The sequence below is a fragment of the Protopterus annectens genome, chromosome 8.part0 (assembly GCF_019279795.1).
Source record: "Protopterus annectens isolate FY-2018-M chromosome 8.part0, PAN1.0, whole genome shotgun sequence".
NCBI classification, from domain to species: domain Eukaryota; kingdom Metazoa; phylum Chordata; order Ceratodontiformes; family Protopteridae; genus Protopterus; species Protopterus annectens.
Genome location: NC_056741.1, coordinates 732125456 through 732146608, shown reverse-complemented (window position 1 = coordinate 732146608; position 21153 = coordinate 732125456). Strand labels below are relative to the sequence as shown.

General features: G+C 40.9%; 1 protein-coding gene across 3 annotated transcripts in view; it reads left to right on the top strand.

The window, feature by feature from the left end:
- Positions 1–21153, top strand: part of WDR45 (WD repeat domain 45) — a 956899-nt gene that overhangs the window by 59347 nt on the left and 876399 nt on the right. For all 3 annotated transcript variants that reach the window (XM_044080189.1, XM_044080188.1, XM_044080187.1), the window contains exon 3: positions 4559–4633. In XM_044080189.1, coding sequence (XP_043936124.1) covers positions 4559–4633 — 75 coding nt within the window. The remainder of the gene's footprint in view (positions 1–4558; positions 4634–21153) is intronic.

The following is a 21153-nucleotide window of genomic DNA, read 5'->3' as shown; positions in this document are numbered from 1 at the left end:
ACCTGCATGTCCCAATCAGACAAAGCTGCAGAAGATACCTCAGATTTCTTTGCAGGGACAGAGCATTATCAATTCTCAGCATTGCCGTTTGGCTTATCTACTGCGCCCAGAGTGTTCACAAAATGCCTGGCATCAGTAGTGGCACACTGCAGACTGCAGGGGATTCAAATATACCCCTACCTGGACGACTGCCTCATACAAGCAGACAGCAAACAAACCTTAAAAGAAAATTTGGACTATGTCATGCATCTACTGCAGGCCTTGGGATACACAGTCAACATTCAGAAGTCAAATCTACTGCCATCCCAACAGATTATCTTCCTAGGAGCCAAACTGGACACAGAAAACCAAATGGCCTACCTCACAGAGGAAAAGCAGCAGCATTTACCAGAGTACTTCAAAGGCCTAGCAAAACTCCCCCAGCTGACTGCAAGGAAAATCCTGCAGGCCCTGGGGTTCATGGCATCTTGCATCCTTCTGATACCTTTGGCAAGACTTCATATGAGAAAGCTGCAATGGTATTTAAAAAACTTATGGTCTCAACACAGCCAAAGCCTAGAGGACATAATCCCACTTACTCCATGTCTGCAAAAGGAATTCTTATGGTGGGCTCAAGCCAGTCAGCAAAACAAAGGCATGTCTTTCAACAGACCTCAAGCAGGCCAAATGATTACAACAGACGCCTCAGACCATGGATGGGGGGCGCACATGGAGGGCAGATGCATTCAAGGTCTTTGGACGCCAAAGGAAAGGCATCTGCACATAAACCAAAAGGAGATGTTGGCAGTGATACATGCAATCGAAACTTTCGAAAAATCACTACAACAAGGGCATTTGCTAATAAGGACAGACAACACCACTGTCATGTGGTACATAAACAAGCAGGGAGGCACTCATTCTTATCCCCTCTGCAGACTAACAATGCTTCTCGGGGGAAAAATCTCTTGAGCCTGAAGATACATTTACAGTCCCAGTTTGTACCAGGCAAGGACAATGTACTGGCGGACCAGCTGAGCAGAAATTTTATGGATCCACACGAATGGATGCTGCACCCTCACATTTTTTCTCAACTGACGAAGACATGGGGAAGACCGGACGTAGATCTTTTTGCTTCCCACTTAAATCATCACCTGGAAAAGTTCTGCACAAGGACTCACCATCCTCTAGCCTGGAAAACGGATGCTCTCTCCTTCAGCTGGAATTCTCTAAAAATGTATGCATTCCCTCCTCTGCCTCTGCTGACCAAGGTGATACTGAAGATCAAAGCAGAACAACCAACAGGCATTTTGATAGCTCCGGACTGGCCAAGGCAACACTGGTACCCATTGCTATTGACCATAACTCTGACCAAACCATGGCCTCTGACCCTATGGCCCCTGCTCTTAACACAACACAATTTCAGGACTGTACATCAAGACCTAAAAACATTACATCTGACAGCCTGGAGGCTACCATGATTTCTCCACATAACCCTCTTTCCAAATCAGTTCAAGAGATCTTGCTGGAAGCACGCAGACCTTCCACCAGAAAAACCTATTCAGCCAAGTGGAAGAGATTCAGCATCTGGAATGCCAACAGGGGTCAGGACACAGCATTACCGAGTATACCTCAGATATTAGAATACTTGGCAGAACTATTTCATACTGGACTCTCATACTGTTCAATAAAGATTCATGCCTCAGCAATCTCAGCAAAATACAACTGTGACCCTCCAGTGTTTTCACATCCTCTGCTAAGACAGTTTCTAAGAGGGATAAAGAATATCAAACCTCCCAGAAAACAGCCAGTACCTGCATGGGACCTCAATTATGTGTTGGAAAAATTAACTCTTCCTCCATTTGAACCAGCAGCAACTTCAGAAATGCAATTTCTTTCATGGAAGACGGTCTTCTTATTGGCAGTCACATCTGCAAGAAGAGTTTCGGAGATTCAGGCACTCATGGCAGTGCCTCCCTTCCTCATTTTTCATCAAGACAGAGTTTCTCTAAGAACAAATCCTACATTCATGCCAAAAGTTATTTCCAGGGTGTCTCTAAATCAAGCTATTCACCTGCCTACATTCTTCCCCAATCCTCAAAATAGGGGGGAAAAACTACTGCATACTTTGGACATACACAGACAACTACGTTACTACTTGGACAGAACTAAGGCCACCAGAAAGTCTGACCAACTGTTTGTAGCCTATGCTGCTGGAGTTCAAGGAAAAGCAATCTCCAAACAAACAATTTCAAAATGGATTGGACATTGCATCAGATTCTGCTATTCATTCCATGGAAAAGTTGTGCCAGCCAATATTAGGCCACATTCCACCAGAGCTTTAGCCACTTCCACAGCTTTCCTAAGAGGAGTGGCAACAAAGGACATTTTAGAGGCTGCTACATGGAGCTCCGTGCATACATTTACCAAGCACTACAACCTGCCTTTATACTCCAGATCCCGAGCAGGCTTTGCTTCGGCAGTCCTGCAGGGGATTTTAGCTACACCATCCTTATCATAGATCCATCCACCCCCAGCTTGGCTATGGTATTCAACCCATATGTTATGACTGCAGTTGCATTCTTGAAGGACATAGTACAGTTTTGTACCTACCATAAATGTAGATGTCCGATAGATATGCAACTGCAGTCGGATTTTCCCACCCTCCTACCCCTCTGTATCCTTCTTTTTTGGGTCCCTACCCCTTATCCCATTAGCTGGGGGTATTTCCTATGGTGTATCTGTTTATTACTGTTGTGCATGTTTGGGCTTATTTTTATCCATTTACCAAATTTAGCCTTCCTAGGAGGGCACCTGGCATCTGGGGCAAGAAACACTGAAGAAGATGGCGTCGGCTGATGCCTTTATACTCCAGCCGTTGTGACGTCGGAGAGGAGGCGACACCAGCCGACGCCGGACCCAGACTTTGGAATTCGGCCGACTGAGGGCTGCCTGAGGCAGGACAACCCATATGTTATGACTGCAGTTGCATATCTATCGGACATCTACATTTATGGTAGGTACAAAACTGTACTTTTTTATAACAACAAAAAAACAAAAGCAATATATCATTTAACAACTAATTGTAAGATTATGTCAGTATTTGGAAGTGGCTTGTCAAATAAAGCTGGATATTAAGCCTCAAAAATCTACTGTCTTGTTTTCTGGTGCTATCAAAATAAACTTGTATCACCCCACTTGCTCTTAAGGACTTTTCTGGTAATTCCATGTCGTATGTCACTTTTATAGAAAATACCTTGGCATTAAAACAAGAAAGGGTATTGCAGTAAATGCCTGCTATGCATTGTCTCTCATTGCCCTTCTCTCTCCACACAAGACTAATTTACTAGAAACCACTGAAAACAAAGTTCTCCGGTTTAGTCATTTATCTGAGCTCATTAAACCTCACTGTTTTAACTTTAAACAAAATCATCTGGTTAACAATTAAAGCCAGAGCTACCTTTCTATTCAATACATAAACCTTTAGGTCACTAAGTGGGCAATAGTGTCCCCCTTTTAAGATAATCTTCTTGGTTCATAACACAAGCTATGACCTAAGAAGTCATATGATGCCCCACAGCTGGTAAGACCCTAATTTACATTTGTCTGTGCAGAAATATCCTTCTGTATAATATCCCCTGCCTAGTAGAAGAAAGTACCAAATGAGCAAAGAACTCTCTCTTTTTTAATAATATGAGATTATTGAAAGCTTAAGGCCATTTGACAAATAAGACAAGGCTTGATTACATCAAAACTGCAAGCTAATATACTGGGCGTCCTATTCCCTGATATGAATAATCTTGCCGATTCTTCAGTGTTGCATATTGACTCTGTGTTTGTTACATTAATGTAAGTGTTGTGCCTGTGTATGTGCCAAACATTTTGGCATACTAGTTAAAGACATTAAAATTCTATTGAGTGCCTATTTAGTTTAGTGTGAGCATTGTGCTACATGAACAGATATACTTCTATGAGAACTATACAACAGCTGCTCTTCCAACTGTACTGATGACTAATGTACTATATAGGTGTGTTCTCTATGATTTTAACCTTCACTTTTCCTTGCATTTTTAGTTATTTTTACCTGCTACGTTAATTATATACAACATGTGTATACTTAATGCATCAAAGAATTCTTGTACTGCTATTCATTTGGGAAAAAGTTCTATGTTTCTGTCTTTAAAGTATTAACGTATGTCCAGCTGTACTGATTACAGATGTCTACTGTTGTCAAGCACCTGAAATGCTCAGTGATAAATGAAATCATTTACTGTCACATACAGTGTCTTTGCCTTGTGGCCCAGGTTGCAGCTGAAAGTGACCCTCCTACCAGGTTAACCAATATAAAATAAATAATTAGCCTTTTTATGCATGAGCTAACAGAAAATGTGCACCCTTTTTCTCTGTGGTAGGCATTTTCAGATGGGGGAAGCTTTTTGGCTTGTAGAGATTAAGATGGTATTTTATGACTTCAGCAAATTTGCATTTGTCCTTTATGCAGGAGTCCCTGCCTGTGCTTATAGTAAAGCAATTAAAAAAACAGCATACTTGCTTACTTTATTATCTGTTCTTTCCGTTATAGGCTGTTTTTGCTGTGCAATGGAAACGGGAGTGCGAATTTACAATGTGGAGCCTTTAATGGAAAAGGGTCATCTAGGTAGGTGTTTATTTCACAAATGTACCATACATATCTGCTGGCAGATAACACAATACTGACTACAGTGGAAGAAAGTATGAGTGGTGTTACATGCCAGAAATCTGCAGTTTCCCCAGGATTGGGGGGGGGGGGGTCTTGATATGAGTAATCTGCAGTTTCTCTGAGGTTCTTGTTATTTTAAATTTTTTTTTTTTGCATTTGTTTTGCTACCTTGTGGATTACATTTTGTTTTATTCCTGCATTTTTCTCTTCTGTATTTTGTGTTGATGCTTCTAGCTCAGCTGTGCATCTTCTCACATGTTCCATCAGCATACCTTTCCAAATATGACTTTGTTCATTGTTGAAGCTAACCATTAATTATACCTCCAACTCCAAACCACAACTGGAACCACTGAAAAAACCTTCACAGCAACTGGTAAAATCCAAAAAGCTTTATTGTACCACACATCGGTTGAGCACTTTCTTCCCTACTGAAGGGACTTCATCAGAACAGTTTCAGTTTTACAACCCAACCCTTTTATGTAAAGAAGCACCCAATTAACCAATTAATTATACTGGTGGTGCTGTGGTAGCATTGTCCTGTTTGATTCTCAGCTAGAGCGTCTTGTGTGGAGACATGCATGAATGGGTGTGCCTTCGTTGAAGGTTGTTCGTCAGGGCTGGCAACTCGGCACGTAAAAATCTACTGCCAATCATTAGTGGACCGGAGTTCCGCTGTGGCGACCCCTAACCGGGAAAAGCTGAAAGACACAACACAACTTAAATAAAAAAAACTACAGAGACATAAAAACAGGATGCATATAACAACTGTGTATACAACAGTTTAAAACATTACATGGCAATTATATATCAGATAAATTAACGTTCACTATAAAAACTTTAAAAATATTCACTCAAATGTCTAAAACTAATTGTTACCCTAAAATATTTTTTAACTTCAAAAGATGTGCAATATTCACATTTTCATTAATACCAGGTGTCTGGGTGACATTCAACCTCAAATGCCACCTTAACTCACATATATCTAAATGTACATCGAGTATTCTACCCTGAGGGTCCTTAACCAGCTGTTGCAGTACAGAAAACTTAAAAATGTGGTCCTTATTCTCAGATATATGCCTACTCAAGGCAGTAGTCATTTTGTTTTTTTCTTATATCCAATAAATGTTCTTTAAACCTGTCCTTAAATCATCACAGGTTTTGTTCACATAAAAAGCAGGGCATGACTGGCATCTAGCCACATATACCACATTCTTACTGCAACAGTTAAAGTGCCCTGCAGTGTGTATATGCAGTCCATTTAGCCTCAAATACTCTGAGGTCTCTCCTATATTCATACAACAATTCCCCATTCCACATTTATTGTAACACCCGACATTATAACCTACCACACTATAATGTCATTAAGAAGAGAAAAATATGTGATAAAACTAACTCATGTCCAGAAAGACTACTTACAGAATAAAAGATAATATTCCTGAATGTTCCTAAATCAAAGCCTAAAAATTTTTTGTGTAGGCTTTTTAACATATCCAACCCTTGTAATTCATTCTTTCTTATATCATTCATAAATTCTACCTGGTGAAGCAAGATACTGATAATCATATATATAACACAAGCAAGCATAGAAATACATATATATATATATATCTCAAATCTTAGGGTGTACTTATCTAAATACGTGCCTCAAGAATTGGTTTAATGCTGATGGACTGATTGAGTCCTGGTTCTACATGTGCTCTCATCCTGAAGATCCATTCAAGCTCAATAGACTCCAAGTGGTTCAGGTTACTACCCCCCTGTTTGTTTTGCAATACCATCTGTAGCACTCTGTACCTAAAAATATGGCCAGCATGTAAACTAACATGTCTGGCTAAAGCATTTTGAGAATTCATCTTCCTTATATCACATACATGATTATATATTCTATCCTTTAACCTTCGCGTTGTCATGCCCACATAGAACCCTGTGCATTTCGTACATGTAGCTAGATAAATTAGGTTCTTACTATTACAGGTGGCATAAAACGTAGGATTAAATTCAAATGTCATGGTAGGGTGAACAAAACGTTGTTCAACTGCTATATATCTACACATATTGCATCTTGTGCAACAATAAGTACCCACTTTTCTTATATTGAATCCCTCAGTTCTATCTATCATATGTTCTTTACATAATAGCCTTTTTAAATTCTTACTGTTTATAGCCCAGATAAATGGGGAGGGTTGCGTCAGGAAGGGCATCTGGCGTACAATTTTGCCAAATCATACATGCAGACAAAATTTCCCAATTACGCCTGAGTATTTCGACAATTCCAACAATTCCATCTGCATCCAAATTGAAAGTGGTAATAAAACTAAGCTTTCTGTCAGGCTCCTCCTTTCTGACTTGATAGGCTACCTGACCTCTACCATTATTCCGATCAGGCCTGCCCAAAATGGGTTGGTAAATGCCATCCGCTCTCTTTTTAATCACTTCTTTGGCCACCACTGCCACTAAACCACTAGGATATCCCCTCTTCAAAAACATTTCTGATATAAACTTCACTTCTTCCCTAAATGTGGCATCTTCACTCACCATTCTAGCAGCCCTCACGAGCTGACCCTTGATTATGGACTTTTTTTGTACATAAGGATGCCAACTATCAAAATTCAAATATAAATTGGAAAAAGTAGGTGTACGATAGATGCCAGAGGTATTCAGGCGTAATTGGGAAATTTTGTCATATGATCAATGTATTGCGCAAAAAGTAGGATCTGCTCCTGTGATTGTCTTTAGGAGGGACAGATTATTCAAAAAATGTTAGAATCAAAAGGAAATGAAGGAGTGGTTATTTCTAGCAGAAAATGGGGGAATTTAAATGTGGAATGGGGAATTGTATGAACATAGGAGAGACCCCAGAGTATTTGAGGCTAAATGGACTGTATGTACACATTGCAGGGCACTTTAACTGTTGCAGTAAGAATGTGGTATATGTGGCTAGATGCCAGTCATGCCCTGCTTTTTATGTGGGCAAAATGTGTAGACAATTTAAGGACAGGTTTAAGGAACATTTATTGGATATAAGAAACAAAAAAATGACTAACGCCTTGAGTAGGCATATATCTGAGAATAAGGACCACATTTTTAATTTTTCTGTACTGCAACAGTTGGTTAAGGACCGTCAGGGTAGAATACTCGATGTACATTTAGATATATGTGAGTTAAGGTTGAATGCCACCCAGACACCTGGTATTAATGAAAATGTGAATATTGCATGTCTTTTGAAGTTAAAAAAATATTTTAGGGTAACATAATTAGTTTTAGACATTTGAGTGAATATTTTTAAAGTTTTTACAGTGAACATTAATTTATCTGATATGTAATTGCCATGTAGTGTTTTGAACTGTTGTATACACATAATTGTTATATGCATCTTGCTTTTATGTCTCTGTAGTTTTTTATGTAAGTATTTAGTATAATTAATTGGTTAATTGGGTGCTTCTTTACATAAAAGGGCTGGGTTGTAAAACTGAAACTATTCTGATGAAGTCCCTTCAGTAGGGAAGAAAGCGCTCAACCGGTGTGTGGTACAATAAAGCTAAGGATTTTACTAGTTGCTGTGAAGGTTTTTTCAGTGGTAACCGTTAATTATCTCTTTCTTGCATGGAATCTAGTGACAGATGGCTTAGTAGGGATGAGGTATTTTCTTTGTTCTTGTACCATCAGTATGTTGTGCATCATACGGGGATTGCAAGGCCTTTACAGTGACTAGTAAACCTTCTGAAAGGCAGCAGCTGTTTATGGGGTCTGTGACGGCCCCTCTTTTACCCTGGGCCAGTAATCAAGGAGCCTCCATCCTCACCACTGACACGGTGAGAGGCAGTCACTAAAAACAGGAATAATTTACTAAATATTTCAAATGCGGCTCTCTGCATCAAACACAACTTCTCTTCAAAGCACACAGGGAACACTGTCCAGTGGGACTGGACTCTCTCTCTCTCTCCAGATCCCAAACAAGACTAATTTTTGACCACTGTCCCAGTTCCAAGTATGTGACATACACACTTGAATATTTTTTCACACACACACACACACACACACACACACACACACACACACACACACACACACACACACACCTGGGAAAGGCTGACACAGATTCCCCAACTGTATCCTCTCTAACTCCAGACTACAAGGTAGATTGCTGCCATCACCCAAATACTGTAAGGCTTTTACCAAGGGTAACCAATTATACTGTGTCAAATTAATAATGATATAAATGGTAGAGTGTGACTGAAGCAGTAAGGCTTTTCGGAGTGGCCACAGTGTCACTAAAATAAGCACAATTACTCTGAAGATGTTAAAAGTATTCTCTAAAAGACCAGCCACAATGAAATGGTATAAAATACTTAATCATGGATAATAAAGTAGAAAACAGGAGAATACTTTATATTTAGTTACAATAAACATCAGAGTTTTTAGTCACAGGAAGTATAAAAATAACTCAGCTGGATTAGAATCTCATAAATGCAGAAAAAGAAATAATACTAAACTAATCTCACTGTACCTTTCCTAACTGAACTAAAGAGAAAACTGCCCCTCACTTCTACAAGGCAAGATGAGATACTACACACTGAATGAACTGTAAAACTAACAATTGAACTATGATAACTGACATAGATCATTTATATCAAATTGTAAAGAAAAACAAAATCATGCAACAAACTGCTACTGCCAGAGTTCCGTCCTTCAGCTGATTATTGAATTGCATCACATCTAGTTACCTGACTCTGGCACAGTTCGCATTCAGAACTCTGTTACGATTCTATTGCAGAATTTTTAACATAAGCAACCTTTACAAGTACATTTTTAATACAGGCATCTGAACAAATTAATGAGACAGTCAAATGACATAAGATTATTTTCAAAACTTCGGCCATCCATGCAGGCATATGTCACACATGCACTGTCTCACTTCTCCTGGTACAGCTGGCAGTACCTCACAACATCACATCGTCATTCTAGGAATTGGGTGCAACTTGACAGCCTTTGATGGATTGGGCATTAAATTACCACCATTCCTGATCGTGTATGGAATTGTGAGTAAATGTAACTAATGGTAATCAAATGTAACTAATGATGATCATTTGATCACTGCTACAGTAGCCTTAGCTATATGGGTTATATTCTGCCAAGGATATAACAGCTGGGCAGTTTCTGAAGCTTAAGGTTACCGTCCACATGTCCAAAACCATTACCAGTTCAAGCAGAGCCTGTTGTGGGCTTTTGAAGATTGATGTTCAGCTAACGTTTTTTCTGTTGCTGGCCAGGTAAATTCCCCTTGGGGAAAGAGAACCTTTCATGCTTTACTTTTGTACAGAAACTTAACTTTTTCAGTGAAATAATTTAAGCTAGAGAAAAGTATTTTTATTGACTGTCAAGTCACTTTTTACTGTGAAGCGTTTTGTAAATGAATCTTGTGATGTTCTTCGTGTTTCACTGTTGCATTCATCACCTGTGGGTTATCCCTGCTGTGGTAGCACTCGGCCGGCCCGAAAACCAGAATCAATGTTTTTTTTGCGTCGGCTGCCGTCACCTGTAGTCTGACGTCAGGTTGTCAGTGCTATAAAGCAAAGCAGCCGACCTCATTACTTCAGTCATTCTTGCCATGGAGCCCTTAGCAGAAGCAGTTCGCACAAGTGCCGGTCGGTCACTACCTGAAGTTGAATTTCAGCTGAAAACGTCTAAAGCTAAGTACCCCGTTAGGGATCCTTTTTTCTTGCACTAACCGATGTCCGAAAAACCTAATTGTCTTGCCTGTGGAAGCAGATCCCACACAGAGACTTCCATTCTTACTGCGTCACTTGTTTAGGCCCAGACCTTGACGTTCCCTGTTGCCGGTTCTGTGCCCTCTTTAATGCGAGAACCATTCGCCGTAGAGCTCTTTTTGTAGACAGTTATTTTTGTGTTCTGTCTTCGCATTCCAATTGTGGGCTGGGTTAAGTGTTTCAAGTAATTTTCACTGTTTTTCTTGGTGGAAAAAAAACTTTTTTAACAGTTACATTTTTCACCAACCACTGCTTTCAACCTTACCTGGTTTTCAGTCGTCATTTTCGGTTTCACCTTGGAACAGCTTACAAATTCTTCTTTCAACCACAAAAAAAGAGAACATTTCCAAGCAGGCTTTAATCCTTCAGTAGATAAAAAAACTGCCTCACCATAGATTAATAACTCTGTTGTGACCAGTTTTGGTTCATATGTCGGTACTAGGCTATCTGCCCAAGGGCCTAAGTAAGCCTAGCCAACAAGGTCCCCTGGCTTACGCCACCCAATAAAATTAATTTCCTGTGTCCCTGTTGAGCAGTGCCACAGAAGTGATCCCCAGGGTATATTTCCTATTTCCTATCCACTCATCAAGTTTTTTCTTGAAGAGTGCTAATGAGGAACTTTGCTTGACATAGATGGGTAGCTTGTTCCAGAGTATAGGAAGTGTCTGGGACAGGAATCTATCCCTCCAGCATGTCTTGTTTATTGTGGTGACAAGGTTTAGGTCCCTAGAGTGTGTAGCTCAGAGGGATTGGGATTTCTTTAGGTGTAGCATGTCCAGCAGCTCTGGGTTTAACATAGCTTTATATTGTAGGCACAGATCTCCTTGGAATAGGTGATATGCTACAGAGTAAAGCTGGTGTTTTTTGAGATGGTCAGTGTAGGGCATCCTGTTTGAGGCCAGTAATCCTCTTTGTGAGGTACTTCTGTGGTCTTTTCAGCTGCTGCAAATGTCTTGTGAGGTACATTCCAAAAGGGGCATTGTACTCTGTAATGGGTCTAATGAGTGCCACGTAGAGGGGAACGATGACCTCTTTTTTTTCCTGGCTGAGAACCCTTTTGTGATGAGGTGTGCCACATAGAAGGATTTCCTGACTACTGTGGCGATATGATTATCAAAGGAGAGACTACTGTCCACCTGAGTCCTAAGGTCTCATCACGCATTCAGTAGACTGCTGCCAATGTGGTAGTTCATGGGTACAGAGTTTTTACCAAAGGTGATGACAATGCACTTTTTGGCATTGAGATTGAGGCCATGCCTCTGACATCAGGCATCTGTCTCAGTGAGGCCCTTCTGTAGGATGCCCATATCATTTGGGGACTTGACTATGGCTCATAGTTTGCAGTAATCTGTGAACTTAGTTAGCCTGTACTTCAGAGAAGTAGATACCAAACAGGAGAGGTCCCAGGACTGAACCCTGTGATACTCCACTTGCCACTGGTTTGAAGTCACATTTGGAGTCTGCAACATTTACAGTGTGGGTTCTGTCAGTGAGCCAATTGGCAACCCATCTTGTGACGTAGGGATTTATGCCTAGTTTAGCTATAATTCCAGAATGGGGGGATGGTGACAAAAGCCTTGGCGAGGTCAAGATAGGCTGTGTGAACCATCTTACCCTCGTCTACGGCTTTGGTGACTGCGTCAAAGAAGTCGATCAGGTTCAGAAGGCATGATCTGCCTTTCACCAACCCGAACTGGGTGGGGTCCAGAGTTTAGAGGTTACCAATGTCTTTGTTTGAGTTCCATGATGATACGTTCCATGGCCTTGCAGACCAGGCTCATCAGGCTAATAGGGCGATAGTTCCCAGGATCAGTGGTGGCTCCTCCTTTGTGGAGTGGGATAAATGTTGCTGTGCGCCATTCAGTGGCACAGTGCCTGACGTGATACTATGATTGAACATGGTGCTTAGGTGGGGAGCCAGTTCATTCTGAAGTTCATGTAAAACGCAGTCTGGGATGTTGTCTGGTCCCATGGATGTTGTGTTTTTGGTTTTAGAGTGTGTAGCTTTTACCTGCATAGATGAGATTACAGGGACTCTGCATTCTTCCTGTATAGATATGGGTCCTTTAGGGGGTGAGAGGGGGGTAAAGTTAGCACTGACCCTATCTGCCAGGATGTTGGCAATATCCGTTGGTTCTGTAGTTTTTGTGCCGTTGTGCTGTAACTCAGAGCAGGTCTGGGTATTGCCATTGAGATTCTTGACATAGCTATTGAATGCTTTGTGGTTGCCCTTAGAATCGGTGGCAATTTTGTTTTCGTAGCTAGCTTTGGAGGATCTTATAAGGGATCTCGGCTTCTTACTGGTGCTAACCAGGGATCTCCTCCACTCATGGAATTTTACTCTGTTTTGCAACAGTTTCTTCCTTCTCTTGTGGAGTTTGTTTATGGCAGGGGACCACCAGATTGACTTCCTATTTTTAGAGGATAGCATCTTGGTTCTGTTTGGGATAACATGATCCATGCACTCGTAAGTGCTTATAGAGTACATTTGTGTAGGATTGAGCAGTCGTAAGTGTATTGTCCATCTGCATGGGTGTCATGAAGTTCGCCACTTATGTCGTAAGCATGAAGCTGGCTTTGGAGAAAATTTTTTACCATGGTTTCCTTAATGGTGGGTGGGGGATGAATGCGGATGTCTAGGGTGATTAGCTTATGGTCGGATCTGACCAACGAGGAGTTGACTTCAGGTGTGGAACACCGGTCACTCATGTTGGTAATGACTAGGTCTAGGATATTGTTGCCCCTAGTGGGGGTGTGGATAAATTGATCCAGGGCATTGGAATTTATGAATTCTAGAAAGCATTGAGCAAAGGAGTTGGTACATGAGTAGTTTTCCCAGTTAATGGTGGGGTAGTTGAAATTGCCCATTATTAGGGTGTTTGGTTGCACCCTAATATTTTCCAGTATATCAAGAAAAGAAAAGTGGGAATCCTGGGGCATGGTGGGGGATCTATAGCAAGCTACAATTTGGATTGCAGTTTTGCCCAGAGTTAGTTGCACTTGGATAACCTTGGATGCATTATGCTGCGCAACTAGCCTGGAGGTGTGGATATCCTTAATGAATATGGACACACCTCCGCCTTTGGTGTTCTGGTCCAGGTTAGATGGCCGAAAAGTGTGGTATGAGTTATAGCCTGGTAATGCAGGAGTGCTCTCTAGAGCCTTGAACCAGGTCTCAGTCACTGCACAGATATCGATGTTTTCCATTTTAAGGAGTGCCTCGAGTGAGTGCATTTTGGGATTTAGCAAAAAACACGAAAGCGAGGACGAATGCAGGCTGGAAAAGATCCTCCAATTTTATTAACACACAAAACCACGAAATAGTAATACACAGAATGAACGCCTTCACAGTTACAGCGTTTTCGTCCAAATGGACTTCATCAGATAAAAATGCCTTATACTTTAAGGTGTTTATATATAAAAACAATTTCCATTTGCACCAATCGTTTATCCATCCCATTTTAAACGTACAAATCAACCTACAAGCTACTGAATAAATAATTAATTCATCACTTCCTGTTTCAACAATAATTGATTCTTTGTATATAAGTAAATAAATAAACTTTTAAATAAATAAATAAGTATTATTTATACATTAAAAACTCCTATAAAATGTTGACTGTTTATAAATATTCTAAATTACATATTAAAAAATCCTTTTAAATAAATATAGTGAAACTATTCTAACCTGAATGCTTAATACAAATGTTGCTTAAAATACAGCAAGGGTGACACCTACTGCCAGAATCTGGTAAGGGAATGCAAAGATCACACTCTAGCAGATCTTATTTTCAAGAGGGGCAAAATAGAAATATATTCATTTAGCCCAGGTTTTTTATTTGCCTCCAGGGCCACTTGCCACCATAATTCTTTATAGGCAATATTTTCTTCCCAAAGGCCTCCTCTTATATTTCTTTTTATTTGATCTAAAACAAAGAATTGGAATTTGGCCCCCACACATATTTTAGTGTGCCTGTAAATAGCATTTGTTTCTTTTCCCTTTTTAACATCATACATGTGTTCATAAATGCGTCTCTTTAATGTCCTTTCTGTCTTTCCTATGTAAAATGAAGGACATTCCACGCAAATAGCCAAATACACCAGTCCTATAGATTCACAATTATAATAACCCTTACTGGTTATGCATCTTCCCCTGCTGGTCAAAAAAACATGTTCTCTATTAATAATATGCTCACATTGTTTGCATTTGCCACATTTGAAAGTTCCAAGTTTATCCCTAGTTCCCATTTGGCTTCCCTTGTTACCATAATTATTATTTTCCAAAATCCCTTTTATACTTGTTGTATTTTTAAATACTATTCTTGGTGTCTCCTGTGGCAATCCATCCAAATCCGTGAGGGCCCTAAATCTCTCCCATTCCTTTTGGAATGCATTTTTAATATTTTTATTCAATAAATTGTATTCCAGAATCAAAGATTTTTGGAAATTTCCTTCTTTGTCCTCTTCTTTTTTGTTCTGCTCACCAGTCATACCAAAAATAGGTTCAAACCTCCCTTTTCTCCCTTCTTCCACTTCAATTCTGATATTTTTAATAAATTCAGGTGGATATTCTCTTTCTAGGAACATTTTTTCCAACAAATCGCATTCTGCCTTAAATTTTCTCTCATTATTTGTCATCCTAGACCCCTAGATCCTAAAGAATCAATTATTGTTGAAACAGGAAGTGATGAATTAATTATTTATTCAGTAGCTTGTAGGTTGATTTGTACGTTTAAAATGGGATGGATAAACGATTGGTGCAAATGGAAATTGTTTTTATATATAAACACCTTAAAGTATAAGGCATTTTTATCTGATGAAGTCCATTTGGACGAAAACGCTGTAACTGTGAAGGCGTTCATTCTGTGTATTACTATTTCGTGGTTTTGTGTGTTCATAAAATTGGAGGATCTTTTCCAGCCTGCATTCGTCCTCGCTTTCGTGTTTTTTTGCTTTGTTTAGTGGAGTTTGGAGTTTGGAGCAGTACATTACAGTTATTTTGGGATTTAGACTTCTAGCATTGAGTAGCATTACCCTCAGTTTTTACTTGCCTGTTCCTGTTACGGTGGTGAATTTGTCATTTGAACCTTGCCTAAAAAAGGCACTATAGGGGCGACCCTTAGCCAGTATCTGGAATCCCAGGGGCAACAGGTGCAGGCCATCTCTGGCAAAGCATCGTGGTCTGTTCCATGTCGTCCCCAGCAAACAGATACTGGATCCCCTTAGAATGACACCAGAAGCTTAGCCAATTGTTGAAGTCAGTCATTTTGTCCTTGTATTGCAAGTATCATTCTGGGTGATGGCAGGATGCTATTCAGGGCTAAGGTCATACCTGCCTGGGCTACAAGATCGGAGAGCTCTTCCAGGTCTCTTTTCATGTAGTCCAGGGAAATACATCTCAGGTCATTCACACCAACATGGACAATGACAGGGTCATATTTGCAGTTGTTGTGGAATGACCTGAGTGCGTGGGTTATGTGGCAGCTCCTGGCACCTGACAGGCAGCTGACAGTAACCTTCTCCTTGTTTAGCCTGGTGAGTGGGACATCAGTGTGCCTGACTATAGAGTCACCTATGACTAGTGTGTTGGGTACGTTGTTTTGCCTTATGGGCTGTGGTTTATTGGCACACTGAGTCTGTGGGATATGTGTTGTTTGGGTTGTGTTGGGGGGTGGAGGTTGCTTGCATTTCTGCTTTGGAGGTCTTTGTTGCTTGAGCAGATTATTACTGAGAGCCTCTGTGAGTGGCTTTGTGTTTCTGTGTGTGGATTTAAGTAGTGTAGGTTTAGTGGGACTATGTGATGTGTGGTGTGGTGCAAGTGTTTACCATCTCCTCTTGACTGTCAAGTTCAGTCTTGGTTGGAGAGAGCTTTACCTCCAGTTTGGCTAGATAAGTGCATCTCTCACAGGTTGTGGTGTTGGGTGGTAGGACGTGAGGGTTGTCTGTGTACATGAGACAATTGCTGCATTGCCCCAAGATGCCCAGATTCATCAGATAGACAGGAGAGAACCCTGGGAGCTGACCCTCTGACATGCCTGAATAAAAAACTACTTTCTTCTAGAGAAGTGAGGAAAGTGAGTATAAGAGCTGTTTTTCTCTAGCCAAGTGAGGAAAGTAAGTGTAAAAAATAGGTAAAGAGTAAGGTTTGAGTGCTGTAGTAATTTGTAGCTTATTTAGTGCTAAGAACAAGTTCTGAACAACTGCTGAGCACGAATAAGCAAATTCAAGTGCTAAAACTAAGAATCTGTACCTGGATCTTGTGGTAGATAGGCTACCAAGTGCTTACCACTTCCACTGATAAGCTAGAATGCTTCCCTCCAACACAGAAAGGCTTGGGGGGCTCAGAAGCTTACAAACTGTCCTGGATACAGCAAATCTGTATATGGACTAGACTAGTTACAGGAAAAGTGGGAAAGAGCCCAAATGCGGACTTGTATACCAGAAAGTTGAAAGAGATGGAAAAACTGCCCAAACCGCCAATAAACTACAATTTCTGGGCTTGTGGTAGATAGGCTTCCTCAGAACATTCATCTTTTTCCATGAACCATGGACCAGGAGTTGGATACATCCTCTGCAGCTGTGGGAGTGTCCGTGGCAGGCTATATAAAACCACTATTGTTGGTCTTGGAGGAAGGAAAGTAGAGTTGTGTAAAATTTTACCATAACAGTAGATGCCCTTCTGTTCACTGTTGCAGTACTCTAAACAGAAAAGATCTCCTGCCCAGGGCAGCCTGATGGTTGGCCAGTATACAAAAGCCTAATGATCTTGTATGCACCGTACGTCACAATTATGCTCCCTGGACACAATGTAGGGCATAAAAGGGATGTATGGATGCAACTATGCAGATCTGAATTGCCCCAGAAGAGAACAATCTGCATGGTACAAAGGAGTCCATGTACCTCCAGAGGGGAAAATGCAGAAGAAAAAGGGGAAAGCTTTAGCCAGAAGGGACTCTAAAACAAAAAAAACAGAAAAACAAAACAAAAAAATAACAGAACAAACAAAGGAGGATTGGAGGGTGGGAGTGAATAGTGGAACAGTAAAGAGAGGACATCTACTGTTTTAGAAAGATTTTATACAACTGTACTATGTTTTTCTATATCACTGTTGAAGTACTCTTAACAGTAGGGAGACTAAAAAAGCTCAAGAAATAGAATGGGAGGTGGAGACTGAGAAGAGTCCTCAACAAACCCATATAAAATGGTTTCAGCAAAACCTGCTGTGGCCATAGAAACCATATCCAACTTATAATGCTTAGTAAAGGTATGCACTGAAGACCAAGTAGCAGCTTCAAGGATAGAATTGGTGTCCAGCCCCCTTGAAGAAGGTACCAGAAGAGGCAACAGCCCTAGTGGAATGAGCTCTTACAGAAGTAGACAGAGATTTGCCATGGAAATTTTAACAAAATGAAATTGCCTTCGATATCCAGGAGATGGTGTGCTTAGAAACAGCCAAAACCAAAGACCTGGGATAAAAGGAGACAAAAAGCTGATCAGACTTATGAATAGTCTTTGTTTTATCCAAATAGTACCTGAGCTGTCTGTGCAAATCCAAGATATGCAGGACCCTCTCAGTAGCAGACTGAGGAGAAGGGAAAAAGGAAGGGAGTTGTACTGACTAATTTAAGGACAACTCATTTACAACCTTGGGCTTAAAATAAGGATTAGTACAAATGGTTACCCTGCCCCACTGTGAAAACCAAAAGAGGAGGAATGCTCATAATGGCCTGGTGCTCAGAAACCATCTGAGGAGAAGTAAGAGCTAGCAACTAAACAGTGTTCAGGTGCAACATTGCAAAGAAGCAGAATCCCACTTAAAGTATTCCATCATCCTAGCAATTGTGTCCTCAAAGGATAGTTCCCCAAAAGGATACTCGGGGCTAACAGATTCCTCTTCATCAGAACAGTAAGCCAAAGCTGAAGGCATTTGTGAAGATCAGGACAAAGAACCCTCATCAGGCACCGTATCCTCATCTGAGGAATGTGTTTCCGTAAACCATTTAGAAAGGGTAAAGGTCCAAGGAGGAGCAGGCACCGAAACACATTGAGGAGGCTTTAGCGCTGTCAAGACAGAAAACTAGCCTTGAGTAAACTCTTGCCATTCCCTTTGAGGATACTTAGGATAGACCAAAACATGCTTCATTTTTTGTCTTTACTTGGAAGGGACAGTAGCCCTAACAAATACTGGAGGTTCCAACCCTTGGTGAGATTTGATAAGAGAACCCAGAACCTCCTCCCTGACTAATATCAGCAGAATTCCTTTAGGAGACTCCAAGATAATCAACCAGGGTTCTCCCTCGACATCCAGAGCTACACTTGCAAAGCCTCAGAGGATATGTGAAAAGAAGGATCCATGCTGGCCTCCGACCAGGTTGTGACAGAGGAATCAAATGTAGACGCTGAAAGACCTGCAGAGCTATTACCTGTTTATAGAGGGATATCTGGTGGAGGCTGGACAGCTAAATAATCTGGCCAAGACTTCTTGGCCTTCTTACCTAATGGGAGTATCTTGGGGTCAAATGATTCTGCCATGGTACCCTGGGCTAACTGTTTAAGCCATTGGTATTCAAGATAAATGGTCAGGGAAGACAAATGGGTTCTGTGTCCCTTAGGCGCAAACACCTTACAGGTACTACGAGAGGTATGGCTGTGGAAAGCAAAAAATACATTGTTCTTGATGATTCTTATGGGGAATCTGCCTCTCACACTAACATTTTCCCTTCTTGGATAACAAGAACTCTAGGTAGCAAAATAAAATACAAGACCAAGAAAAATTAAAAAAAAAAAACTGTTAATAGGACATTTATCTGGTGGCTAAATATTCAGTACAGCAACAAGGCATTCAGACCACCTAGTAGTAATGGTGTTCAAACTGGTGGCAAAGAAGTTCTGAGTAGTTGCATCTGTACATTCCTTTTATGCCCTACATTCTGTTGTGGGGTGTGTAAGTGTGATGTATGGCGCATACAAGATTATTAGGCTTTTGTATACTGGCCGAGTGCTGGGCTGCCCTGGGCAGGAGATCCGTTCTGTTTAAAAGACTGCATCAGTTATATAGAAGTACATCAGGAAATACTCGTTTGCTTAGCCAGACTGGGAGATGTGTCCCTTGGGAGAATTTGTTTGTCAAAAGTCAGTCAGCTTCTATAGAAATTATTGTCAAATAGAATCAGAAAGTTAGATATTTGTCATCCCGTCAAAGTAACCAGTGTTATTTTGGACAGGAAGAATGTACTGGGCTTAGCTCAGGCCCTTGACCCTTGCAGCTCTGTTTTTAGTGGGAAGAGAAAAACATCTTGACTATCTGAAGATTTTCAGAATATTGAACAGGAAAATAATTGTTAGGGGACAACTTTTGCTCTCTCTCCCCTCGGGTATCTGATTCTGACTCAGAGTTTAGTGTTACTTCTTGTAGTCCCTTTGAAGGATTTTGTTTTTTGAAACCATATCCAGAATGAATCAATTGTTTCAGTGGGAACATAATGGTATTCCACTCTCTCTTTAAAGAAATACTGTGATTTTTGTTGCAACTGGGATTTTCTGAACCTACTCCGGTGCCTTCTATTCTTCTAGCATTGGAAGATGTTTTTAATTACAGTGGGTAACTTGCCAGATAGGCTAATGCCCCAAAGAAAGCTGATAGATTGCATAAAGTTCCTCAGTCTTATACATTTTTATTTTTTAATCCTAGATTTGACCCAGTAGTGATTTCCTTGGTAAATTCTACTGCTGCTGCTGCTCAACATCTGGTGAATGCTAATCCCTCCATCTCTGATAAGCATGAGAAAACCTTTGAAAGACTGATGAAAATGTGTTCTTCTGCCACACTTAGTTTTAGAATGCATAATTCTCAAACTGACATGTTAATGTTCATGGATGTTTCTTTTGAGGATATGAGGAAAGTAATTTTCCCTCTTCTGAGGAAAAAACAACTTTGTGTAATCGTATTGTTTCTGTGTCTCGGGTAACTAAACACTAAAGTGTGCTTATGATACCATTTCCAGTGCTGCTGTTACTGCAACTGTTATGTTACATACACAAAGCCTACTTAATGATAAGATTGCCCCCCCCCGTCCCGCTGTCAGCGGGACACTCACGGGTTGAGCTGCCTCATCGCGTTGCCCGCTGTGGAAAGTAGTGGGACTTGAAAAGTCTCGCTTTTCAATCGCACTGAATTGCTGTGGAAAAGCCGGCTTTTCCACGGCAATTTAGTTACGTCACCAACCCGGACCTGCAGGCAAAGCTGCTGCCAGTTAGGTCAGGGTGCTGTAATTCGTGCAGCAATTGACTGCATTTCTTGAAAGGGATGGGGATTGGGGCAGGAAGACGCCTGCAAAGATGGCGGCTGTAGGAGCGCTTTGTTTTAAGCGCTTCTACAGCAGCTAAAAAAAAAAAAAAAAAAAAAAATGAGATTTTTTTTTTTTTTCCTAACGAGCCAGTCAGCCAGCCATCCATCCATTCTTCCAAACAGCTAGCCAGCCAGGCATCCATTTATTCATCCAGCCAGCCATCCATTCATTCAACCAGCCAACCATTCATGCAGCCAACCAGCCAGCCACCCATCCATTCAGCCAGCCAGCCAGCCATTCTTCCAACCAGCCAGCCAGCCATCCATTCATGCAGCCAGCCAGTCAGCCATGCATCCCATCATGCAGCCAGCCATCCTTCCATCCAGCCAGCCAGCCAGCCAGTCATTCATCCATCCAGCTG